At 41.8% G+C, this 27,251-nt stretch overlaps 1 protein-coding gene across 2 annotated transcripts in view; it reads left to right on the top strand.

Annotated features, from left to right (window-relative positions):
• Positions 1–27,251, top strand: part of GLG1 (golgi glycoprotein 1) — a 143,129-nt gene that overhangs the window by 105,507 nt on the left and 10,371 nt on the right. For both annotated transcript variants that reach the window (XM_072636556.1, XM_072636557.1), the window contains exons 10-21: positions 2,730–2,831; positions 5,195–5,348; positions 6,512–6,649; positions 10,072–10,158; positions 11,371–11,433; positions 12,098–12,211; positions 12,960–13,048; positions 14,000–14,117; positions 14,751–14,843; positions 15,320–15,457; positions 25,714–25,837; positions 27,013–27,155. In XM_072636556.1, coding sequence (XP_072492657.1) covers positions 2,730–2,831; positions 5,195–5,348; positions 6,512–6,649; positions 10,072–10,158; positions 11,371–11,433; positions 12,098–12,211; positions 12,960–13,048; positions 14,000–14,117; positions 14,751–14,843; positions 15,320–15,457; positions 25,714–25,837; positions 27,013–27,155 — 1,363 coding nt within the window. The remainder of the gene's footprint in view (positions 1–2,729; positions 2,832–5,194; positions 5,349–6,511; positions 6,650–10,071; positions 10,159–11,370; positions 11,434–12,097; positions 12,212–12,959; positions 13,049–13,999; positions 14,118–14,750; positions 14,844–15,319; positions 15,458–25,713; positions 25,838–27,012; positions 27,156–27,251) is intronic.

Below are 27,251 nucleotides of genomic sequence, written 5' to 3' on the forward strand. Positions count from 1 at the left end.
AGGAGGCAGATTGTAGGGGTGATCTAGGTGCAGTGGGGTGCTGAGGGCAGTGACGAGCTAGGACTGGACAAAGAAGACAGTCAAGTCAGAGCAGAGTTAATTGTCTCGTGAGTGGAGTCATAGGACAACTGACTGGGTTTTTCTTCTCAGAGCAGGTTAAGCGTTTTGGGGGAGGGGACGGGAATTTTGAGGGAAGATCATCATCCTAGGAGGCTGGTTGGCCATTTAAAGTATTGGGCTCACTGAGTTCAACTCAGCTCCAGGGTTGGAGGTTCCAACCTTAAATCAGAACCTGAAATTAGACAAGCTGAGTGTGAATCCAAGTTTGCACTTAGGACAAGTGTGACAGGGTACTTTACCTCCTTCCAGGCCTAAATCCTATGATTCTTTAAATGATCATAAATTATGATCTGAATTATGCCATTGAGTAATCAAAAAAATGAAGAAAAATGTTCATAGGATAGTGTTATATACCCTGACTCTACATTTTCTTGAGCTCTTTTGTTGATTGAATATATTATATGTATTCTAACTTGGTTTTCAAACCAAGGAGTCAGACATAGACAATTATGTATTGTGTAGGTTCATCCAGCGAGTGGAAATTATCAGACTTAGGATGAGGGGGAAATGTTTAGTGTTCACAGTATTTAAAGAATCTGTATTCTAGTTGAGGAGGCAGGACTCTTATCCACAAATAAAATGGAAAGCCCTTAGGAGAATGGAAACAACGTCAGATTGCTATGGTATACATAAGTATTGGAGTTAATTGTACACATGCTAGCATAATGAAAAGAGCTAAAGTAAAGAAAGGCAGAGGATGTCTTCTCTCAAGTCCTGGAGAAGTAGCCAAGTCTTGTTTCCAGAGCTACACGGGAAGCCTAACTAGTTGGTGAACTCCCTCATTTCCCCTGCTCTGCCCCATAGAACCTTTGGGTGTCTTTTCTCCTCTTTGCTTCTGACCCAGCCTCTGAAGCAGAGGGAGCTCTTCCCTTCCCACGGAGAGCCTTCCACTTATTCTCTTGTTCTCATCCCCTCCTGCCTTCTTAACTCTTCCTAATCACGTTCTCTCGTCTTCGCTCTTTCTCCTGACTGCATGCCTCCATCCTACAGATATGCCTGAGCTCCTCACATCCATACAAAGCCTTCATTTGGCCCTGCCCATCCCCTCAAGCTTCCATCATCACATCACTTTCTTCCCTTTCACAATGGAAGTCGTATATGCTTTACATCTTTCTAATTATTGACTTATTCTCACTCCACTAAAAACTGCTCTCCCCAAGCAACCTGATTGCTTCATTTCTGTTAGGTCCCATGTTCTTTTCTCATTTCTTGATTCTTCTTCAGTTTTTGCAGCCTGAGAGCATTAGCTATTTTCCTCCCAACTGTTCTCTGTCTTTAATTTGTATCATATTCTTCCTGATCTGCTCATACCTACCTTAATGGCTATCCTCCTTTTCTTTATCATTGTTCATTTGTCATTCCCTAATCATAGGTAGCCCCTTAGAACCTTGCCTTGGGTCCTTTTCCAAACACATCCTCGGTGTTCATACTGACTTTCATGAATTCACTCATCTCCAAGCTGTTAACTCTCAAATCTGTCTCTCCAGACTTCAGTCTCTCTCCTTAACCCTCATTCTGTATCTTCACCTAGATGTCCCATCACTAGTTTATGCTTAACACATCAAATAGAACCTCTTCTTCAAAGTTCCCTGTTTCTTTTGAGAGTATTATCAACCTCCCAATCCCCCAGTCATTCTTGATTCCTTTCCAGTCCATTGCCAAGTTTAATCAGTTCACCTGTATGTCACCTTCTCCCTCAAATAACCACCACTGTGTTGTGTCCTTACCACTTTCTGCCCAAATTACTGTATTAGCCTCTTAAATCATCTCCCTACTTCCACTTTCTCATCTTTGATCCACCTTCCACATGACTCCCAGTTAGCTTCCTAAAGCAGTGGTGTGAGCATGTCACTTCTCTGATCAAAACCTTTCACTGTTTTCCTTTTGCCTCAAGGATAACTTATAAATCCTTCCAACTGGCATTTAAAGACCTCCACAATGTTACTTAGCCTACCCTTGCAATGGTTTTCCCCTCGCATGTTCTCTTTCCTGAATGTCTGTCTTTGTGCTGCCCTACCTCCAACCCACCCTCCTCCTTGCCTTCTTTCGTTCTTTCAGTTGTTAATCACATAGCAGTACAGCAGAAAAAGCCCTGGATTTGGAATTAGAGGACCTGTGTTCAAATCCCTTGTGTGTCACATCTTACCTAGATGACCACGGACAAGTCACTGAATGTGTGTTTCCTCATCTCTAAGATAGGGGAGTGCTAAATCTTTGATTTATATACATATTGATTTTCTTACAGACAAGGAGTTTCTCCTTTTGGGCTCTGCCTCTCTGGTATGTGTAAGAGGCAGCATGTCATAGTGGGGAGCGAGTCACGCTCAGAATCAGGAAGACCTGTGTTCAGCTGTGGTCAGACACATACTGGCCACATGAACCTGTCAGAAGGCTCTGGCTTATACAACAGTTGCTGATATGCACTGGTAGGAGTTTCCTCATCTGGGATTCCCTGTGCTGGTGAAATCATACCTCAGTTTAAAAAAAAAATCCTTATGACCTAGCACAGGGCAGGCACCTAGTAGGTGCTTTGAGGTGCATTTGCATTGTAAAAGTATTGTGGGTGTGTTCTGACTCTGCTGGTGCCCTTTCTTCCTCCCTGTGGGCAGGATCCTCTCTTGCCTGATGGAGCATCTCTACACAGAGAAGATGGTCGAGGACTGTGAGCACAGGCTGCTTGAGCTCCAATATTTCATCTCTCGAGACTGGAAGTAAGTGTCTCATACCTTCACCCAACTCTTGGCAAAGTTTACTTCATCTTCTAATCTTAGAAATTGTCGGTAGGAAAGGGCTGGAGTTTCTTTTTCCTAGAATGGCTAGCATACTTGATTCTGAGAGGCCTGACCCTTATTGCTTTACGTATAGCAACTTGAAAGTAGAGTTCATTGCTAAACTGGCACTAGACAGCACTGATTTCAAGTACACAAGGTCAGAATCCTGGCATAACAGATGTCTGTCTATAAAAAAAACCCTGGTGCCTATGAGCAAAACAAATAACATTTTTGAATTATGAAAACAAATTAGTGTTTCACTTTTTGTTGTTTTATTGATTGTTCCAGTAGGTGGGAATTTGCCTTTGTTTCCTTATTCAAAGTAATTGAAACCACTATTTATTATGAATTTCTTACTATCAAAATGTAAGAACTTGGTTTTTAGTTCCCCTTTTATTAAACTACCCAAATTGATTGTCAGGAGAGTAGTAGCTGCATTGTCTTATCAGTTCAGTTTCACTCCTTACCCCCAGACCAACAGGTAATAAATGAGCTGTGCTTCTCCATGTTCTCATGATTTATATGTTTAATCCAAACACCCTTGGGCTATTGCTAAAATTTCTTCTTGTGACTCATTTTGCTAGAATTTTTACTAGAAGATTCCATGTATTTTGTTCTTAAATCTCTGAAGTTAGTTAACAGCATAGCTATAGAAATCCATATTCTTACCCAACCTGTCCAAAGTTAGCTAAGAAGATATGTTCATAAAAATAAAATATTTCATCGTTTAGCCTGTCTCCAGTTTTCCCATTTCATTCCTGAACATTCATAAAAATCATGGAATTCTGAAGCTACTTGGTAAATTTTTCTCTGCTCTCTTTCTTGCTTTCAATACATCATTCCAAAAATGCTGACTATGTGTAGTTAGGACAGAATAAAACTTCCTGTGATTTTTACAGATAGGGCTTGGATAAGTGAGCAGTAAGCTCTGTTCCCAGCTTTTCCTTCATTCTCAAATTTAAAATGTAATGTAGGAATGTTTCTGATATGTATAATTGTTATCCAAAAAATAGAAGTTCTTTTGAACAATTTAACAATTAAGACATTACCTGTGTGTGCTTGTCCTTCATTGCTGAACAAGACCATGCCATCAGAGAAATAATGACATGACTTGCACTTGACTTTGCTTTGAGTGAGGGAGGGCTGTGCAGGTCACCAGCCTGTCTTCTCCTCTAGAGCCATCTGAATCCAGTGATCAGATATTCATCAGGATGACTGGAGTGACCCAGGATGAGGCAATTGGGGTTAAGTGACTTGCCCAAGGTCACACAGCTAGTGAGTGTCAGGTGTCTGAGGTGAGATTTGAACTCAGGTCCTCCTGACTCCTGCACTGGTGCTCTCTCCACTGCACCTCCTAGCTGCCCCTCCAGTCATGTAATGCTTCTTTTAAAGCATTTACAATATAGACCACAAACCATTTTTCTTTTAACATTAACCAACTTGAGACAAAAATAATAATGACTGTGTATGCAAATCTCACAAACCCTTGACCTGATTGTCTCCACACTATTACTAAGAATTAAAGGACCCAGCTTACCTAGCATAGAGGGAAAGGAAAGAAATTTTAAAAAGGAATGAGATGATAAGTAGGCCAGGGCCGGGTCAGACTTGTCATTTCCTTATGGGGTCTAGTACATCAAAAGATGATATGCTTAAAGACATAGCTTTTTTTTTTATTTGGTATTTTATTTTTTTCCCAATTACATGTAAAAACAAGTTTTAACATTTGTTTTTAAATCTTTGAGGTCCAGATTCTCTTGCTTCCTCCTTCCCTACCCACCTCAATAAGAAGGCAAGCAATTTCGTATAGGTTATACACGTGTAGTCATGCAAAACGTATTTCCATGTCAGTGATATTGTAAAAGAAAACATAGGAACCCCCCCCCCCCCCAAAAAAAAAGCCTCAAGAAAAATACAGAAAAAAGTTTTAAGTGTGCTTCAGACACCACCAGTTTTTTCTCAAGTGCTTCCGAGTTGTTAAAGACATATCTTGGCTGCCCAGTTGTGACCCTGATGGATCAGCATATGGACTCTGAGTTTGCTAGGGACTGTGTGTTACCATGAATGCTATCTTTTAGGTGAGATCCAAGTTACCTTTCCTAATACATAGATTTGCTGCCTACCTACCCTAATGTTCCTTTCCCAGGGCAGAATCAGGCTTTGAAGGGGGTAACATCTTAAGATTACTGAAAAATAGAGTATTTTTGTGTTTTCCAATATCTTGTCATCGAGTGAAGTGACCTGTCAAAGTCCTGTGTAAATTAGACCCTGTGAAAGATAGTTGCATTTTTACTGTCTTCTAGATTGGACCCTGTTCTTTACCGCAAGTGCCAAGGAGATGCTTCCCGTCTTTGCCATACCCACGGCTGGAATGAGACCAGTGAGCTCATGCCACCAGGTGCTGTATTCTCCTGTTTATATAGACACGCCTACCGCACCGAGGAGCAAGGCAGAAGAGTACGTACTCTGTGGTTTCTTTTTCTCCTCAGCTTCGTAAGTGACTGCATCAATTGACTCAATAGTGTTGTGATTTTTAGCCATTACAAAGTTAGTGTTAGGAGGAAGTGCCAGCATATCTGGCCAAAAAAATTCCTCCCTCTGACAAATGCTTTTGTTCAGTGATTGGGTCAGAATGAAAACTTGGCAAGTCCTATTTTGGAGTCTTCAATGTGATCTCCAGCAAATAGTCTTCCCACCTGTTTCTTCACTTATTTATTGTTCATTTGTTTAAAGGGGAGAGGAGGAGATCCTCCAACTGAAGCAAAATAGTAGTTCCAAGGCCGTGATTCAGTGCTGCTGTAGGACTCCACCGAGCTAGCTCTGAGCAGTGTTCAGAGGCCCTTCAGGCTCTCTTGTCAGTGTTAGTGAGTTTCCTCTGGTGATGTGCCCCTCACAGCAGAGCCCTCTACTTGTGACTTCCCACACCTCAAGATTCTTCTTGTGGACTTGTCTCCAGAGCTCTCTCTTGACTCTTACCTTTTAGGGGTAGAGTATTTGTATTTGGGTGTCTCTAAGGTGAAGTATACAACCTTCGAGTGCCTCCCTGGTCCTTACTGTTGTTCAGTTGTGTTCAACTGTAACTCACCCCATTTGGGGTCTTACTGGCAAATATTCTGGAAAGGTTTGCCATTTCCTTCTCCAGCTTATTTTACACATGAGGAAACTGAGGCAGACAGGGTGAAGTGGCTTGCTTAGGGTGTGATAGCCATGTGTCTAAGGCCAGATCTGAACCCAGGAAGATGAGTTTTCCTGACTATGTTCAGCACTCTCTCCACTGTGCCACTTCACTGCCCTCTCCCTGGTGCCCTGCTAGACTGTGAAGGAAACCTTCCAGGATTTCAAGAATTCTTGAAATCCAAGAATACCTTACCTATGGCTATTTCATTTCATTATTTAGTTCCAGGAAGAAGAGATTAAAATACATGACACCTTTGTTCACAAATATGCCCTTCTTGAGCTTGGGGGAAGGCACAGGACACAGAATTGGGGTTGTGTGTCTTTCATTTCTGCAAATCAATCAAACTTTGGTAGTTTGGAGTTAGATCATGAAGCCATTTCTTCTAGTTGTCTCATCATTGGCCTTTTCCTGTGACTTCTAATTGTCATGTCTCCCTGTGCAGCTGTCTCGAGAATGCCGAGCTGAAGTCCAGAGGATCCTGCACCAGCGGGCCATGGATGTGAAGCTGGACCCTGCACTCCAGGACAAATGCCTCATTGACCTGGGCAAGTGGTGCAGTGAAAAGACCGAGATGGGCCAGGTAGGAGAGGGATGCCATTCTCTTGTACAAGCGTTTATTAAGCGCCTCTGTGTGCTGGGGATGCTGAGGTGTCCACTGAGCAGCTCTCACCCTCAGAGAGCTTGCATTGTACTTAAAGTCATTTTACTTAGAGGCTTGAAAGGTTCCTCCAAGTACTGACATTAATGCCTAACAGAGTCAAGAAGGGCTTTTTCTTGGGAGGGGCTGTGGGGCTGAGCCCTGAAGGGAGCTGGGAGCTACAGAAGAGAAGAAGTAGATGGAACAGTCTTTACTAAGTGGCATGTCATGTCTGGGAAATAACAGGAATTTGAGCCTTTCAGTGGTCTACAAAAGGGTTTGTATCCTATCCTAGAGGCAACAGGGAGCCACGTGGAGGGGAAGTGGAAGCTTTATAGAGCTTTGTTTTAGGGTTATCACTTGGCAGTTGTTTGGAGAATGAATTAGAGAAGAGATAGACAAGAAGCAAAAAGACCATGTTTAACAATCCAGATGAAGGCAAGAGGGCAGGAAGGACTGACTTTAGTGGTGGTGGTGTGAGTGGAGAGAAGGTGATAGATAGGAGAAATGATGTAGTGACAGAATTGACAGACCTTAAGGACTGATTGAGTATAGGGCTGATGGAGACAGAAGAACCAGGAATAACTCTAAGGCTGTGAACTAGGGTGCCGGAAAGAGATGCAGTCGTTTCCATGAAAATAAAGAAGTGAGAAAGAGGAGGGGTTTAAAAGAGATAGAGAATAGATTCTGTTGTGGGTATGTGATGGGTAACTGGAGCTCAGAAGAAAGATATAGATTTGTGAATCATGTTCATAGAAATGATAATTAGATTCATGGAAACTGATGAAATCACTCAGTAAGAAAATGTGGATAAATAAAAGGCATGAGCCAAAGACCTAGCTTTGGGATGCACCCATAAGTGGGGGTTGTGATAAGAATGATGAACCAGCAAAAAACTGAGAAAAGGAGCAGTTGGGTAGGAAAACCACCATAGGAGAGCTATGTCACGGAAACCTAGAAGAAAGAATATTCAGGATGACAAGGTGTCACTGGTGTCAGGTGCTGCAGAAAAAGGTCAAGGAAGGTGAGGACTGAGAAAAGAACATCGGCCTTAACAATCAAGAGATCACTGCTAACTGAGGGCAAAGTAACTTCAACTGAGGATGAGGTTAGAAGAAAGGGCAGATGGCAAAACAGGAAAATTATCAGTGTTGGAAAGGATGTGGGAAAATTGGAACACTGATTCATTGTTGGTGGAGCTGTGAGCTGATCCAACCATTCTGGAGAGCAATTAGGAACTATGCCCAAAGGGCTACAAAAATGTGCATACCCTTTGACCCAGCAATAGCACTTCTAGGGCTGTATCCCCAAGAGATCATAAAAATGGGAAAAGGTACCACATGTACAAAAATATTTATAGCACCTCTTTTTGTGGTGGCCAAGAACTGGAAATCAAGGGAAAACCCATCAACTGGGAAATGTATATGAATGTAATGAAATGCTGTTGTGCTATAAGAAATGATGAACAGGTGGACTTCAGAAATACTTGAATAGACTTATATGAACTGATGCTGAGTGAAGTGAGCAGAACCAGGAGAACACTGTACACAGTGACAGCCATAGTGTGTAAGGACTGTTTTTGATAGACTTAGTTGTCCCATAGCAAGGCAAGGACCTAAAACAATTCCAAAGGATTCATGATGCACAATGCCATCCACATCCAGAGAAAGAACTATGGAGTCGGAATGTAGAGTGAAGCAGACTTTTCTTTTTTGTTATGTTCGGTTTGGTTTGGTTTTACTCATGCTTTCTCCTATTCGTTTTAATTCTTCTATGCAACATGACTAATGTGTTTAATAAGAATGCTTGTGTAGAGCCCATATAAGATTACATGCCATCTTGGGGAGGGAGAGGGAGAAAATTTAAAACTTATGGAAGTGAATGTTGAAAATTAAAAACAAATAAATTTGAAAAGAAAAGAAGTGAGGGCAGGAAGTGGAAGCAATGGAAGTCGACTGCTATTTCTGGGAGTTTGACTTTGAAAGGGAGTGGAGATGTCTCCCATTTGTCTTCAGTCTTTTCCTCTCTACTGGCTGTTTCCCTGCTGCCTAGAAATGTGCCTATGCCTCTCTCATCGTCACAAAACCCTCACTCACTGTATTAACCCCTGCCAGCTGTTGTCCCATCCCTCTCCTCTCTTGTGCATTTAAACTCTTTGAGAAGGACGTCTGAGTAGGCACCTCTGCTCCTTTCCTCTCCTTCTTTTCGTAATTCTCCAGTTAGACTTCCTGCTTGATCTTCTCTCTCAAGCTACTAATGATCTCTTCGTTGCCAGATCTAATGACCTTGTCCTAGTTCTCTTTGTCCTTGCCTCTCTGCAGCCGCCGACACTGTTGATCACTCTCCTTTCTTGCAGTTTTCAGAACCCTGCCTCTCCTGGTTCTTCTCCGATCCCTCTAATGGCCCCCTCTCTGTCTCTTTGCACCACTTCCTCTCCCCTCCCTTCACACACTTTTCAGACCAGTTACACTGGCCTCTTGGCTCTTCCTTGAACAAGATACTTTCATCTCCTGATTCCAGGCGTTTTCATGGTCTGTCACTTATACCTCGAGTACTCTCCCTCATCTTCACCTTAGCAAAAAACCATTTGACACAAAAATAATTATTGCCATGGCATAGTTTTAGGAATGTGCTAATTATTTAATTCCAGCTGAAGGAAAAAATAGTATGCTTATATTCAGGGGTGGCCCAAATCCAGTTCACAAAGTCCTCAGAAAGAGGGAATCTACACATGGAGATAAATTTATCTCAAAGTCCTTTTCCTCCACTGGCTGAATCTTCTCATCACTTATTTGTTTTATTTGCAGTGCTAGGATAGTTTTGTGTGGTGCTGAAATTTGCCTTCTTGCATCAGATAGTCCTCCAGTTTAAGTTTGAAACAAACTTGAAAATCCTTAGCATCTTCTAAGGCTTTTCTTATACTTATGTCTTTCCAAACTAACTCTTTTAGTGACTGCCATTCACAACTGTTTTTTGGTATTCCAGTCCTGAGACCTTTACCGAACAGTTTTCACCTGGTTTGTATATGTCCATGGAAAGCCAAAAATTACCACATTAATCTTACTAACTTGTATCCTTTCCTGAAGGAAATATTAGTAAGAATGTCTGAAGTCCATTTTCAAATAGAGAATTTTGGACATGGAAGATATGAGAGTTCCAAGTGAAAGCTCAGAGTAGGGCTTTAGATGTGAGATGAGACTGCAGCTCTGAGTGCTGCTGGGCCCCAGACAGACTTTGTCCCTCAAAGTGGACATTGTGCTCTAGGGCTCTCAGAACTCTTTTTTTGACTGAGACCAGTTGAATTGGTCATGAAAAGTAACTACAAACTACATAATGACATGGGTTTTGTTTTGTTTTAATTGTAGGAGCTTGAATGCCTCCAGGATCATCTTGATGACTTAGCTGTGGAATGCAGAGATATAGTGGGCAACCTCACAGAGTTAGAATCGGAGGTAAGCCATTTGCAACTCAGAAGGAGAACCCTTGATCAAAGATCTACTGGTACCAACACATTTTTCCTTTTGAGGGCATCACATTTTCTTTTCATCTAACAAAAGGATACAAAGAGTTTGGCAGCCCGTTTTTCCCCTCCCCTCCTTGCCCAGCCCTTCTTACCTTCATTCTTTGAAGTCTTCACTTCTCCTGTGCTATTTACATCTGTGGCCCTACTTTCTAATCTCTTGAATGACCCTACCCAAATTAGATCTTTGACTGGATCTTCTTCATTCATTAGAATCTGCCTACTTTTCAGTAATAGATTTAAAAACCTATTATAAATAGGGTCATAACCCCTTATCCTCACTCTGCAAGGCATCAGCCCTTCTGTCATCAGACCCTCGAGTAATATTCCTGTACAAAGCAACCTGGCAGAACCTTTTAAATGACATGCAGCCAGGTAGATTAGAATTCCTTACTTCAACAACTCTAGTTGCAGTTGGTGACATACGAGAAGCGTAAAATTCAATGACATGCAGAATCACCCTCAGGTGTGGGGCTTGGTAAACTTTTGGTAGATTTCTTTAGCTAGAGTGGAGCAGTGACTCCTGTGATTGAGGCCATCAGTTGTAACCATGCCTGTTCTCCTAAAACTTTGTTGTGTGTTATTTTATTTGAAAATGTAGACATCTGATGGCTCAAGATTTTGGTAGATGTCACTACTCTTAGTTATTGCACTTCAGTATATTTTTGAGCCATTTAAATTCTTAAAAAACTTCCCCCAAAACTTGCCAGATGATATTAAATTTTCTGTCTTCCTCTTTCCCTTCTTTCCTTGCCTGCAGTTTTGTGTAGTTAAGGCCCTGTAGAAAAATGTTTTGTCTCCAAGAATACGAATTTCATATTCTTCCCTCCCAGCACCTCTCTAAAATCTGCCTAGTCTTGTATTATCTTAAGTACAAATACAGTTTACACTTGTATCTGTGGGGAGTTGATAGGATGCCCTTGACTTAGTGGTTTTCCCACATCCTGTGCAGTTTTGAATAGGGATGGAGAAAATTCTAACCTCCTCTTGTGCTAACAGAGAAATCATCCAGCTTAATTTGCAAGCAGAACCCAAAACAAGTAGATAATCTCCCCCAATAAATGCTACTGACCTTTAAAAATGAAGCAAACCCTCACCTTCCTTAGCTATTTCTAAGCTCAAACTGTAACCTTGTCTCCTACAGGACATTCAGATTGAAGCTTTGTTGATGAGAGCCTGCGAGCCTATCATTCAGAATTTCTGCCATGTAAGTGACCTTTGAGCATTGAAGGGTTAAATTTGATGCCCTATATAATAGGCAGGAGGACCCATTGCCCCTCCTCCCATCCTTTATCTTCAGAAAGAAAGAAGCTTTTCATAATACATGATTTTCAAACCAAATCACCAGTAGCAAATTAGAAAGAAAGAATAAATCTTCAAAGAGGTAACAGTGTCATGGGGAAAACTGCGGTGATTATATCTCATAGATGACTAGATATGTAGCTAATGATTCTAACAAATGTGCCGCCTACAAAGTAGTCTAAGATCTGTATCTGCACTGACAGCAGCTTCCTGTGCCATGTACATTTCCTCTTGTTCTCCTCCCTGGGCAATTCAGCACTTCATTCTTGATGCCCTGATTGACTCGGTGTGAGTCATGACTGACACATACCCATAGATAGCATGGATTAGAAGGTATGTTAGACATCCACAAAGCCAAAAGCTGGCATCAGAGCAGAGCAGGAGCAGTAACACACACATTGGTGATTTATAAGAAACATCTTGTTATGTCAGTGTCCCTCCATTGACTTCTTTACACTATTTTTGGACTGCTAGTAATTCGGTTTACAAAACCAGACCCTTATTCATCTTGTTTGAGCTAATGTGGGTGTTTCTCAAGTGGAGGGTCAATGAGCTTTGCATTCCTTCAGGACATGGCAGATAATCAGATTGACTCGGGAGACCTGATGGAGTGTCTGATCCAAAACAAACATCAGAAGGAAATGAATGAGAAGTGTGCCATCGGAGTCACCCACTTCCAGCTGGTGAGTGTGTTTAACCTAGGACCATGGGGCAGCTCTTTGAATGGTTTGCTCATCAAGTACCTACTGCCCTTCCAGAAAACCAAAGCAGATCTGGGGGTGGGGAATGGCTAGTTTTTCCAATCTTCATTCTATTTTAATATCTATATGTGTATTTCCTGTCTTGTATTGGGAGAAAATGATCCCCAAAACTATTGATTTAAAGATTAGGATTTAATCAGAGTGATTAGCTTTCCTGGTGTGGATGTTCAAATATCTGTCCAGGAGGGAGGAGAGAGAGAGAGAGAGTGTGTCTGTGTGTGTAGAAGCATTTATGAAAAGTGTCTACCAAGAACCAGGACTTCAAAGACAAAAGTGGGGCAGCTTCTACTCCTCAGACCTTCTAATCTCTCCTCTCTTAGGAGGAAATGAGAGCCTTGTCTTGGGGCTCTGCAAGGTAATCCAGATGAATTTTTGTACACCACCCTTCTTACCTGAATCACTCCCTGGAGTAACTGCTCTCTTTCTTGCTGGATTTTAGCATTCTGCTCCTAACTTGTGAGTGAGAAGCTGTTGGTGGCTTTGAAAGGTAGAATGTGGACATTCTCCCTAGTTCGACAAATGTTTTATTCCTCAGAGAAGGACTTCTTAAACCTTAAAAAGACAAAACAGTCTTGGTTTGTGTGAAATTATGTTGATTAAATGATGGTCCCCTGTCATAACTGAATACTGCTGTATGACCTTCTTTATTTTCTGCCTCTTAATGTTTCAGGTCCAGATGAAGGACTTTAGATTCTCCTATAAATTTAAAATGGCCTGCAAGGAAGACGTCTTAAAACTTTGCCCCAACATCAAAAAAAAGTATGTAGCTTCTAAGTGCCTTACCCTGCCCTGTTTGTATAGAAAGTATAAGCTTCATTGGAGCACTGGATACTAGAGAAGGAACACTTAATTCCTTTCCTCCCCAGACTTCTTCAGGAACAGGACATGAGAGGAATCCATTTGGACTGTCCTGGATGCCAAGCCTTTTGGCTTTCAGCTGTCTCCAGCTCCGTAACTTTTGTAATATAGCTGTGGCTGTCCTTCTGCAGCATTGCCACAGGCTGGGAGCAGATGCAGGCTCTAGGTAGATAAGTGTGGGGAGCTAGTGCCCTTGCTTTGTACCTTCTGTAAGATAGCATGTGTGGTGCATAGCAAAGGCCAGCTTGTTGGAGCACTGACAAACTGGGGAATAAGATTAACTGGATCCCTCCAGACTCTTCCATTATGTCATTACTTGAAGAAAGCAATAGAGTTCTTTAATGAGCTATCTAATGTAAAAACAAACACTGTATTGATTTAAGTATTAGTACTTAATGGAGGCAGTGATCACCTTTCCTGGTGTAGACTTCCATGTCCTGGTGCTGCTGCTTCTGGTGATGATGCCCAGTCTAGGGGAGATGCTTCTTCACATAGAAGCTGATCCCTTTCTTTGCTAACATGTTAGAAAACTGCTTCAAGATATCAGGTTTCCCTATCTTCCAGGAATAAATTTGTAGTAACCTTGAGATAAGGAACAGATTTAAGTGCTGTGTCAGCCCAAAGGTGTCTGTTCTTAACAAAATAAATGTTTGGATATTGGGCTTTTTGCCGGGTTGGACCTACCACATAGGATGCTGAAAAGCTGCAGCTGTGAAAGTTGTCAGTAGGGGGAAGTCAGAAAGCTTGAGGCCAAGATAATCGAGGCACTGGGTTCTCTGGAGATGAAGCTGTAGGTACGAACTGCTCTGTTTGCCAGACTGGCCAGGCTCACAAGCTCTCCTTGGTTGTCAGAGTGGATGTGGTGATCTGCCTGAGTACCACCGTGCGCAATGACACGCTGCAGGATGCCAAGGAGCAGAGGGTGTCCCTGAAATGCCGCAGACAGCTACGTGTTGAGGAGCTGGAAATGGTAATGCCTGAGATGACCTCAAATGGTCTTTTCCTCCTTTTCTCAGGTTTGCTTTCACTACAACCCACAGTTATCCTGTTTTTAAAGCTTGTCAGAAGATTTGAGCCAGTCCCCTGATGCTCAGAGATCTGTAACTGTGTTGGAACTCCATATAGAACAGATACACCTTACCCATTTATAATCTAACTCCTAAAGTTAAGAAAATGCAAGGGTTCACATCATCCAGTTTTGCTGTCCTTCTGTTTTAGCAAGGACAAAATTGCATGAACCACACAAAGTTTACCCCAGAAAAGCATCCTCAGGTTTTCAATAAGAATGCATCAAGACCCTAAAAGGTGAGGCCTTCACACCCACCACTGTAGAACAGCAGAGCACATATCCCCTTTTGTCAGTCGAGCCCCTGAGATGAGACTTCACTGAAACCATCCAGCGTATGTGTGATGGCCATGTGAGCTGTTCACTGGCTTCTTAGCTCAGTGCTCTTCTCTCCTGACTCACCGACCTTTGGCTTTTGTGGTAGAAGTTATAGGTCCTAGGTAAGAGCTGGGTGCAGAAAAGTCCAGGCCATGTTTGACATCTCAGTTCTGAGTTCAGTCTCATGACTTTTCTTTCTTGGTTCCCTTTTTGGTGCAGACAGAGGATATCCGCCTGGAACCAGAGTTATATGAAGCCTGCAAAAGTGACATCAAGAACTACTGTCAGACTGTGCCCTTTGGCAACGCCCAGGTAAGTCATCCTTGGGGAGCCCCTGCAGCAAGATCCAGAAAGAGCTCTGTACTTGTTCCCTCGGGATTGGTCCTTCATTGGGACACTTGTAGGGAATGGGGACAAAAGCCAGGAACCTTGCAAGTGAGCTTGAGGTGATGTTCTCTCCTTCATTCCTTTCCTCTTTGGTCCTTCTCCTCACCGTGGTGTGGTCAGTTTACAAGTCAAACACCAAATTTAAGCTAAACTAAGCCTATCTAAGACATGCAGATAATTGGATCATCTGGTAGTGCATCCCTTGCCCTGAACTTCTTCATGGCTTACTTTTACTGACACCAAAGCCTGTGATTACAAGTCAAAGTAGAGTTTACTTTATATCAGGACACGGATCCTTCACCATATCAGAACTGGCCTAGAAACAGATGTGCAGACGGGCATTTCCCAGTCATCATCACATGTAAGACCCATCTTCAGACCAGCTCTGTCTCCTTTCCTAGATCATCGAGTGCCTTAAAGAGAACAAGAAGCAGCTCAGTCCTCGGTGCCACCAGAAGGTCTTTAAACTGCAGGAGACAGAGATGATGGACCCTGAACTGGACTACACGCTCATGAGAGTTTGTAAACAAATGATAAAGGTAAGACTGCCTGTTCCAGCAACCAGTGGTCAGGCCCACTTCCTCCCTTCTGATGCCCAAGTAGGCCTGTGCCCTTACTGATTCAGGAGCTTCTGCTGCTGGTGCAAACTGCAGCCATCCACCCCCCTCCATCATGAGATGCTTGTTTTGGTCCCACCACATGACCAGCCAACCCTGGAGACCTTTCTGAATCTTTGCTGACATTCCAAGGGTACCAATGAAACATTCTGGCTGCCCACCCATCATCCCTACTTCTTGCTGTGTGGCCAGGTCATCTTCTCTTTATCTTGTACAGTTCCTCTCTGCAGTCTTTCAGTCCTGCTTTCTTGGAGGTCTTCCTTGGCTGTAAGTTGCAGCCTTCCCACTCTCACCATGTTCCTTGCCATTGCCCCCATTTGGTGCTTATTCTTACTTCTTTGGTATGGTGTCCTCTTTGTCTTGCTACCATATACTCTGACAGAAACCTGGTACTGAAAAGATGGGTATTTGCTTCCTTTGGAAGCTTTACAGCATCACCAAAGCAATCTAGCCCATGTACTTCCTTCTAGTCAACTCTTGGCCTAACGCCTTTCCCAGTCTGTTTTGTTTCAGATATACACACTGATAGACAAGCTCCATAGAGATTCTGTTCAAATGCACATTGAAATCTAGCCAGTAGACCTTCTTTGTCCCTTGATCTTGCCCTTGTGAATGTTCAAGCCAAACTCCTTTGGACAATTACAGACCTCTATGCAGTGTTCTGGAGCTTGGTGCAGTCAGCCCAGTGGCATCTGCAAACAGAAGTGGAGGCCCTTCTCATGCACGGGGAAGCCTCCGATTCAACAGCAACAAATACCTTTGATAAGGATACATCTTCCTGTATTAGGCCTCAACTGATTTTTTTATCATCAGAGTCACTGAACAGGATTATTTCTATTGTTAAAACTTCTTAGGCTTCTTGAATTAAAAATAGTGTATGCATGGGAAACACTTTGTGGCAAAAGAGCCTTTCGAGCACCATTTTGTTCTAATGAATTTTCCTAATCAGCATACAGTAAACACAGTGGAATATTAAATCCTCTACATCTTTCATTTAAGTGTAAGAAATTTGATCTGTGGTTAAATATCACTTGTTTATTACAAATATACACACCAAGGATGTCCTTGATTTACCTATGAATGACTGTCAAAGATTCTGTATTACTTGTAGTAGAGTCAGCTGATAGTTTCAGTTCTCAGTGAATCAGTTTAACTCTATGTTTACATCCTGGATTCCCTTGTCCCCTTGGCCTTTTGCTAATGATACCTTGTCAAGGGCCAACCTTTGACTGCTAAGAGCATCCATCTCCTTCCCTCCTATTCACAAACTGCTGGACAGAGCTGAGGGGAGAGGAGCTCACAAAATCCTGTTGACTGGGCCCTCATTTCAGGAGGAGAAATATGCTGTTCCTCCTTTATTGATTATCTGTCTTGCTCTCCACAGCAGCTGTTCCAGATCTTGTCTCCTCCACCTTCCTATCACATCCTTCCCCTTGCCCTCTCAAACTTTATAGCTGTATAAAATACTAAGTTGTGTGATTGTTGTTGTTAAATTTTACCAGAAAAAAAAATTGAGATCATTGTCATCGACCTTTTCCACTCCTCCCTGTCTCACATCATTCCAAAATCTCCCTCCACTGCCTCTTTCACAGTGGCCCTCTCCTTGCCAAGAAAGGCCCATACCAGGTTCTCCAGCACATTGCTTTCACTGTCAAATGCACTCTTATTTTCAGTCTCTTTCTACTGACTCTTTCTCTACTTCCTATCTATGTAGTCCAGAAAATTCCAGTCTCTAACAAAAGTTACTGAGACACAGATCTGAGCATGATTAATCAATTTATTAGGGAGGCCAGTAATCCCTAATTAATTGGGTCTAAGACCTTCCTTATGGTCCGAGACCCCTCTGCTTGTGGAAAAATTGCTTCTCTAGTCATTGAGGAGTAGCAGAAATAGAATGAGACAGTACAATTCCATGATTGGTCAATTACAGAAGTGAGGAAATCTTAGGATTGGCTAAGAACAGTGCCCATCAATCATGACCACTGTTAGACCTTTCGTAGGCCATTAGCTACAAATCACAATCCGAAGCCATCAAGTACAGTCCACCTCAGCTGCAAAAGTCATAATACACTGTCAGCAACGTCTCAGGGCCTTCACAAGTCCTAAGACCCTGGCTTTCTGAAGACCATCAAACACTAGTGTTTGACCAGTAGTATCCAGGAGCCCAAGGAAGTTGTGGTTTTAAAGGTCACTGGGAAGTGGGTAGAAATGATTCCTAAAGGTAGAGAGGTAAAGGATCCTTATTAGAAGCAGTTAAGGGGAGGGGGTTAGTGGAGCAATAACATTCCTATGATAGAATTGCTAGCAGTATGAATCTATCACATAAAATTATTATTATCATCAGTACATGATGAATTAATCATTTATAACTCTTATCCTAACAGCATTAACATAATTACCTCATACTTAATTCTGTTTTGCCTAATTCACTAATACACTTATTGATACCCATCAAATCACAATGAACTGGATAAATGTTGATTAAATTGGGTGGAGTATCAAAATTACTGGTTGTTGTCCTTCTTTCTGGAACAGGACCAAAATGACATTACCATGATAAAGTCAAGTTTTAACGTGTCCCTCTGTGGTCAGATAAATATGAGCTCAGAAATGCTCTACCAGATTGGGCACAGATAGTCCATGTGAATATTTGGGGTGGATACTCCAAATCTGTGCCTCCTACGTTTCCTTTGTGCTGTTTCAATTCTGCTTTGCTCCTAGAGGACAGCACCCTTTCTGATGTGGGCACACCATGCTGAGCGGTCCTGTGCCAGTGTCTCCCAATATTGCACAATCAGATCCAAAGTTCTTGAGAGAGTACTCCTTCTGACCACCTGTCTCATGCAAGTTGTTCATAAAAGTCTTTTTGGCAAGTGTACATTTTGCATTTGAACAACATGGCCAGCCCATCAGAGTTGCACTCTTTGAAGCATAGTTTGAATGCTTGGCAGTTTAGTTCAAGCAGGGTCCTCAGTGTCTGGTACCTTATCCTGCCAAGTGATCTTCAGAATCTTCCTAAGACAGTTCAAATGGAAGCGATTCAGTTTCCTGGCCTGGCACTGACTTTTCATGTTTTACAGGCATACAACAATGAGGTCAGCACAAAGGCTCTGTAGACCTTCAGTTGATGATGACCTTCAGTCATCCTAATACCTCTTTTCTCCCAAACTTTTCTTCAGAGCCTCCCAAACACTGAGCTAGCTCTGGCAATGCATGCATCAACCTCATTGTCAATGTGTACATCCCTGGAAAGTACACTGTCAAGATAAGTGAATTTATCCATCGCATTCAAAACTTCTCCATTTGTTATAACCAATGGTTCCATGATGGAGCAGCTGTGTTTCCTTGTAGCAGTTAATTCATTTGTTTAACTTCTGGATGAAGTTGTTAGAGTCAGTGGCAATGTCATTTCTGTTGTCCATTTTTTATTTTCAGTTATTTGTTTAAATAACTCAGGATAATATTTCAGTTGTATATCATTTTCTCATTTTTGTTCTTGCTTTCCTTCTCTCCTTCCCTTCCCTGCTTTTTTTCAAACTAATTCTGATATTAATACTGATGAGTCAGTGATCTAACTGTACAGTCAGCTGAGTCAGTTGGCTCCCACATCAGCAGCATATCTTTTCCTGTCTGTTTGAATATAATGTTTATTTCTTTTTTTTTTTTTCATTTTTAACACAGTTTATAACAGATAAAGCAATTCAAACTTTTGGTCAGGTGACACTTCTTTTTAAAACATTTACAATACCACAAAAGAATTTTTTTTTAAACATTAACCGAGACACAAGTAATATTTATATTTGCTAACTTCACAAGTTCTTGACCTAATTGTCTCCACATATTACTAAGCATTAAAGGACCCTAACTTGTTGTTGTTGGTCTAAAGTCCTATGCCTAATAGCTTAATTTTAGACTTAACCTCAGATGTTCCCCTACCAATAATTTATAATTTAATAGATCTGGTATTAAGCTTACAAACCTTTTGACTATAGGAAATGGCCACCGAGAGTAGGGACATTGCAGGGAAACAGTATCTCCCCAACTTCATGTCAGTTCCAGGCAGGATTAGATTGTCAACTTGCATTCAGTCAGGCTTAAAGGCTGCCAGGTGTCCGTGGGGAAATTGAGTCAGGAGAATCCTAGCTCAGCACAGGCTGAATGGTCACTCTTCCACCCTTCCCATGAGATCACCTTTTGCTGTTCCTACCAGCATCGCACAGGCTTACTGATATGAATTGGAGGCTCAGATCACCTTTCTTGCTATCCATACCTGGAGCTGAACTCAGAAGAACAGTCACTTACTAGTCCCATAGCATCTAAAAATGGCAAGTTCCAATAACCAGGTTTCAAATATGATTATAATTTCACTTTGGCTAAGGAACATCTATTGAGGCAAGTCTTAAGTGGCTTACATGCCTTTCTATACCTGTTCTAGTTTCTGATTAAATAGTAATCATAAAATCAAATTTACCATTAAAATCTTAACTTTTCCATCAATGCCAAGTTTTACCCAAGGTTACCCTTCCTCTAGGAAATTTAGACTAAAATTCCTTTCCCCAAACTGAAGATGTCATTGATTTATTCTCAGTAATTAATTCAGTCAATTGTTCTAATACTAATTGCTTTTACCTCACTTTGTAACCTGTCCAGTTTTTCTCCCCTTTACTCCCCTCACCCTGCTTCCTAATACCTTATATTCTGATTACTTCTTCCTTCAGTATACCCTCCCTTCTATCACACCCCACTCTTCCCTTTTCCCCATCTTCTCTCTTTTTTTGTAGGGCAAGATAAACTTCTATACCCCATTCCCTGTATTTCTTATTTCCTGATTACATGCAATAAAAATTCTCAACATTCATTGCTAATACTTTGAATTTCAACTTCTCTCCCTCCCCCCCCCTCCCCAACCCCATGGGAAAGACAAGCAGTTCAATACAGACTAAATAAGTGACGTTTTGCAAAAGACTTCTATAATAATCATGTTGTATAATACTAATTGTATTGCCCTCTGTCCTACTCTATCCTCCCTTATTTTTTTTCTCCCTCAGTTGACCTTGTCCCTTCTCAAAAGTGTTTATTTCTAGTAACTCCCATTTGCCCTCCCTTCTATCATTCTCCTCACCTCACTTGTTGCCTCCTCCCCTACTTTCCTGTGGTGTGATATAGATTTTCATATCAAATTTAGTGAGCATGTTATTCCCTTCTTCAGCCATATGTGGAGAGAGTAGCTTCATTTTTCCCCTCTCCCCTTCTCCCTTTTCTTTTCCATTGAACAAGATTTTTCTTATCTCCATTCCATTTCTCCCTTTCTCCTCCCGGTATTTTCCTCCCTCACCCCTTAATCTTTATTTTATTTTATTATTTTGTGTGTGTGTGTGGATATCATCTCTTCTGATTCAACACACCCTATACTCTCTGTCTATATATGTGTTTATGTGTGTGTGTGTGTGTGTGTGTGTGTGTGTGTGTACAGTCTCTCCGTCTACCCAAATACTGAGAAAAGATTCAGGAGTTATCAATATTTTTTTTCCATGTAGTAATGTAAACATAAACAGTTCAGCTTTAGAAAGTCTTTAATGATTTTTCTTTCCTGTTTACCTTTTCGTGCTTCTCTTGATTCTTGTCTTGTAAAGTCAAATTTTCTATACAGATCTGGTCTTTTCCTCAATATGAATGCTTCAAAGTCCTCTATATCATTGAATGACCATTTATTCCCTTGAAGTATTATACTCAGATTTGCTGGTAGGTGATTCGTGGTTTTAATCCCAGTTCCTTTGACTTCTGGAATATCCTATTCCAAGCCCTTCGATCCCTTAATGATGAAGCTGCCAGATCCTGTGTTAATTGTATTTCCACAATGCTTGAATTGTTTCTTTCTGGCTGCTTGCAGTATTTTCTCCTTGATCTGGGAACTCTGAAATTTGGCCACAATATTCCTAGGAGTTTTTGTTTTCAGATCTCTTTCAGGAGGTGCATGGTGGAATCTTTCAATATTTATTTTGCCCTCTGGTTCTAGAATCTCAGGGCAGTTTTCCTTGATAATTTCATGAAAGATGATGTCTAGGCTCTTTTTTTGATCATGGCCCTCAGGTAGTCCCATAATTTTTAAATTGTCTCTCCTGGATCTATTTTCCAGATCAGTTGTTTTTCCAGTGAGATATTGCACATTATCTTCTGTTTTTTCAAACTTTTAGTTCTGTTTTTTAACTGTTTGGTTTATCTCATAGTCATCCATTTGCCTGAACTCAATTCTCTCTTTCAGCGAATTATTTTGTTCATTGAGCTTTTGAACCTTCTCCTCCATTTGGCTAATTTTTCTTTTTAAAACCTCCTTCTCCTCTTTGGCTTTTTGGACCTCTTTTTCCAATTGAGTTAGCCTCTTTTTCAAGGTGTTATTTTCCTCAGCATTTTTTTGGTTCTCCTTTAGTAAGCTGCTACCTTGTTTTTTCTATTGCCTGAGCCCAGTTTAAGTTCCCTTTGGAGGCCCTGGAGGCCGAGGCCTTGACTTCCTCTGACAGTATGCCTTGTAGTTCCTCATCTGAAAGGATGGGGGGAGACACCTGTTCCCCAAGAAAGTAACCTTCTATGGTCTTATTTTTTTTCCCTTTTTTGGGCATTTTCCTAGCCAGTCACTTGACTTCTGAGTTTCCTCTCCACAACCACCTCACCTCCAGTTCTGCCAAGCCAGCTCTCGGGGCTGAGATTCAGATGACCAACTCCAAACCCTCAGGGGCTTTAGTTGGGGTACAGGGCTACTATTCAGTGTGAGATTAAGATCAACTGCTCAGGTTGGGGCACAACTGCCACACAGGGCTCAGTTCCCTCAGAGGGTTTACAATGAGACCTTCAACAATGGATGAGGGCTGCTGCCTGCTGTGGGAGTTGCGCCCCCCCCACCCCCTCACTACTGCCTCCACTGCTGCCACCTGAGGAGGCCCGAGTTATGGGGACACCCTGCTCCCTTCTTGGCCAGCAGACAAAACCCTCTCACTGACCTTTAGCGCCTGTGGGTTAAGGGAGATTCTGTCCCTGAAGCCTGCTTGGTTCTGCTCCTCCTGGTGCTGCATGACCAAGGCTGGGCTGGGCTGTTGGTCTTTCAGGTCACTCTGGGCTAGAAATCTCCTCCACTCTGTTGTTCTGTAGCTTCTGCTGCTCTAGAATTTGTTGAGAGTTCTTCTTGACAAGTATTTTATGGGCTGTGGGGTAAGAGCTAGTGTATGTGCATCTTTCTATCATCATGGCTCCGCCCCCTGTTTATTTCTTTATGGTATTTTTTGGTGCTGGTGCTCACCATATCTATCACCTGTTTTTTTCCAAAAACAAAACAAAACATTTGTGGTATGGAGACCTGAGACTTCTTTACAAGTCTTTGGCCTCCTTTTTATCCTGAGCCATGTTTTCTCAGACATTTCTCCTCATCTTCACTTTTCCCTAACTCATGTATTTAAGTCTCTAAGCATTAGAGCATCTCTTGATTGTATTTGAAGGGTCTCATCAAGTTCTTCATGGAATTTCTCTTCCAGTTTGTCCTTAGTAATTTAGATTGATACATGAGCTGCAAGGATTTCCATGGTAGCCTTTTTGTTAAAATTATCTCTTAAAATTATAATACATAATGATCAGTATCCCATTAAATTGCATGTCACCTTTCAGTGTATAATAAAGCTCACTCCTCCAAATCCAAAGGCTGTTTTGTGGTACCTGTGAGTTGTCTGCCCATTTCTTCTGATTTTATTTATGACAAAATATCAAGATTGATATGATTCATCTCCTCCAACAGTATATCCACTTATTGGTCATTGGACATCGATCTTGTATTTGAGATACTGGTAGTCAAATTAAAGTTTAATTAATTTGTATTTCACACACAATAAGTTAAAGAGCTTTCCGAGACAACTTGGTGGTTCAGTGGATAGAGCACTGGGCCTGGAATCTGCCTCAGTTTTCTAATCTGTGAAATGGGGGATAACAGTAGCACTTACAGTACAGAGTTGTTTCAAGGATCAAATGAGATAAGGTTTGTCGAGCACTTAGTTCAGTGCTTGACATGCATTAGAGGCTATGGAAATGTGTATCCCCTTGCCTTCCCACTTAGGTGCTAGAGAATTAAAGCAGCAGAAGATTTGATACTCTTCCAAAAGTTGACAGATCATAGCCAGTTGAAGTTCATTAGTGAACCAAAGGAATCCATGGCTTAAGGAAAGCAACAAGCACACCAAGAAAGTCTCACTGTGCTCTCTAGCCTTGTGGCCCCTGCACTGTAGAGCTTGACAAGACAGTGATCCCAGGGGTATTAGGGAGGAGTTGGCCTGGTTCTGCACCAAAGGAAGCCAAGCAGCCACTCCCCGTGTCCCAGAAGCAGAGTGGACAACCCTGGAGGCTGTGGTAGCCCTCTTTCCCTGTACCCGCTCCTCAGTAGCCTGCGTGCTCCCAATGTCTTCTGACCCAGGCAAAACAGTTTTTTGTACCATTAATAAACAAATTTTTAAGACATTTTAAAAATAACTTTCATCTTTATTTCATCCTTTTTTCTATTTTTGTCGTGGTTTTGTACTATATAATGTATCAGTTCAGCAGTAGGTGAATACATATATATAATTCATAAATAAGGTATGTGCTCAAAATTTTTTTGCTTATAAAAGGTGCACAGCCAGAAAGTTTCAGCTGTAGTAATAACTCCTTTATTCTTTGATACAAATATTTCCAGTCAAGCCACACGTTTGTTCCATATCCATGTTTGGGGTTAAAGAATGGCATGTGTTTTTCATTGAGTTGGAGCAGATTTGGTTTGAGTGCCATGTGGCCGTTCCATAAGTCAGTTCCGTAGCCATGTGAAAAAAATGCTCTCAATCACAAATAATTAGAGAAACATGCATTTAAAACAACTCAAAGGTATCACCTCATACCTGTTAGATTGGCAAAGTTGAGACAAATGAAGAATGACAAATGCCAAAGCAGCTGTGGAGGAAAAAAAGGACAGGTACATTAATGCACCATTGGTGGATCTGGAACTGGTCCTGCCACTGTGGAAAACAATTTGGAAGGATGCCCAAAATCCTGTTAAGCCCTTTGACTCGTCAGTACCGCTATTAGATTTGTGCCTCCAAAGGAAAATGACCCAAATGTAGAAAAGCATTTATAAGAGCTCTTTTTGTGCTAGCAAGAAGCTGGTAACAGAGGGCATACCCGTCACTTGGGGAATGGCTGAAAAAGCTATGCTATGTGAATGTGATGGAATACTATTGTTCTTAAAAAAATAATGAAGGGGATGGTTTCAGAAAACCCTGGGAAGACGTGTATGAACTGATGCAGAGTGAAGTAAATAGAAATAGGTGAACAGTTTATACAGTAACAGCAACAGTGTAAAGATAATCAGCTGTAAAAAACTTGAAAATAAAAAAAAATGGCCAGGCCCAATTTCAGAGGACGTGTAATAAAACACGTTGCCTACTTCCTGAGAGAGTGATAATAAACTCAAAAGGCAGGTTGAGGCAAGGCTTGAGGGTCAACACCAGGAGCAGGAAGGGGTTACATTTTATTTTGTCAGATACTGCCAAGGCAGGAGTTTATTTTGCTTGGCAGTACATGTTTGTAATGGGTTTGGGAGAGAATTTGGACCTGAAAAAATAAAATTGAATTTTAGAAACCTTATTCATATAGCAATGTGCATATAAGCTTGTAAGTAGGCTACCCTGCAAGATAAAGTGCAGACTTTCTATTATCTTAAGGTATTGGGAACAGAGACTTGAACCCAACACCAGCAAGGCTGGTGGAGAACCCAGAGAGAGCTGCATCTTTATGTTCAATACACAGAGATCAAGTTTTGACTCCTCTTCTGTGGGTAAGCTGGCCTGAAGCAATGGCCACAGCCTATTCTATCTTGAGCCCTTCAGTACAGAAATTGCCAGTGAAATCTCTAGTCAAGCTCAAAGGTAACTAGGAAATAACGATTGCTCACATTTTTTAGAACAAGCTGCCCTGTGTTTTATGTAGTAAAAGTATTACTAACCTTGTTTTGCAGGTCAGGAAACTGAGAATTCAGTTGCCTTTGGCTGGTCACATGGCCTCTCTCCAAGCTCAGGGCCGAGCTTGGTGTCCTGGACTCTGTGTGGCATGCTTGTGCTGCTCAAGCCCAGAGCTGTGCTTGGCGTTGCTCACGGGACTTCCTTTCTTTGCAGAGATTCTGTCCAGAGGCAGATTCAAAGAACATGTTGCAGTGTTTGAAACAAAATAAAAACAGTGAACTGATGGACCCCAAATGTAAACAAATGATCACCAAACGCCAAATTACTCAGAGCACAGGTAATTAACCCCTCCTCATTCAACTCCTTTTCCTCTGTTGAGGATGGTGTGGATGGAAGTCGGAGTAACAAGCCAGCCTTGAGATGCTTTCTCTCCAGTGAGATTCTCCTTTGATGTGATGCAGGCTAGAAAAGATGTCATAGATCCCACTTAACGAGGAATAGAAAGGGAACCAGGCTTAGGTTGTCTGGAGAAGCACATCCTGGGGATGGGCATCAGGTATGTAGAGGAAGGGGATGTAAGGTTGCCCATCTTCTCTGGGTACAGAAGAGGAGGAATGGTTGTTGTCAGAATTGGGGTTTCAGTTAGACATGAGGACCCAGAACTGATGAGAATAACTACAAGACCTTGGCTCCCATGGCTGGCAGGAGCGGAAGAAGCACCCTCTGGAATCAAGAGGATAGACAGATTCCAAGACCTCTCTCTCCACCAGTCAGTCCTCAGTTTGGGGTGATTTTACTGAAGAGTGAGTCATCACAAGACGAATTCTGACTTAGGACTGAAAACTACTTCAGTGTAAAGAGATAGCATGAGTCTCTTCCTCTTACAGTCACATAGCATTGAGGAGGAAAAACAGCTCGTGGGTGTTGAAAGGCTACGTGGTGCCCCCAGGCTTCCATTGGTCTCCAAAATCTTGTTCCTGGAGAACTGTTAACGAGCCATACTCTCCTTTCATTCATGAGATGTAGGCAGGACTGCCGATGCAGGAGGTTGTGTGGATATCACACGAAGGCACTTATTTTTTCCTAACTCTTTTTCTGGAGTTCAGTGTTGGGGGGAGAGGGCAGATCAATAAATGGCTGCTTTTAAGGTGTCAAGAACTATCACAACTCCAAAGGACTCCTGATGTTAAAACTCCCAGAATGCTATCTAACTCCACATAGAGAGCTGATAGTCCCAGAGAGCAGAGTGAAGTTTGTTTTTCCTTTATTTTTTCTCCCTTTTTATTTCTCAAACATGGCTAATGTAGCAATATGTTTTGAATGACTTCATATCTATAATGGGTATCATATTTCTTGCCTTCTCAATGGGTGGGAGAGTGGCTAGAGGGTGGGGGTAGATTTTGTAACTGAAAAAGAAATTTTTTTTAAGGTGTCAGTAGAAACAGAATAAAAGATAGGTGTGTATGAACCCAGATTGAGTTTTTGGTCCCCTTTCTCTTCACTTTGTCCCAGATTACCGTCTCAACCCTGTGCTGAGGAAAGCCTGTAAAGCTGACATTCCTAAATTCTGCCAAAATATCATCAATAAGGCTAAGGATGACTCTGAGTTGGAAGGCCAGGTCATTGCCTGCCTGAAACTGAAATTTGCTGATCAGGTAAACCTGGAAGAAGAGAATGATCCCTATTCTATGGTAGTGTGCCTGCAGAGGGTTTGGTTTTTAATCCATTGCTTTGCATTTGTTACTCCTTAT

Source organism: Notamacropus eugenii, chromosome 1 (genome assembly GCF_028372415.1).
Source record: "Notamacropus eugenii isolate mMacEug1 chromosome 1, mMacEug1.pri_v2, whole genome shotgun sequence".
Classification (NCBI taxonomy): domain Eukaryota; kingdom Metazoa; phylum Chordata; class Mammalia; order Diprotodontia; family Macropodidae; genus Notamacropus; species Notamacropus eugenii.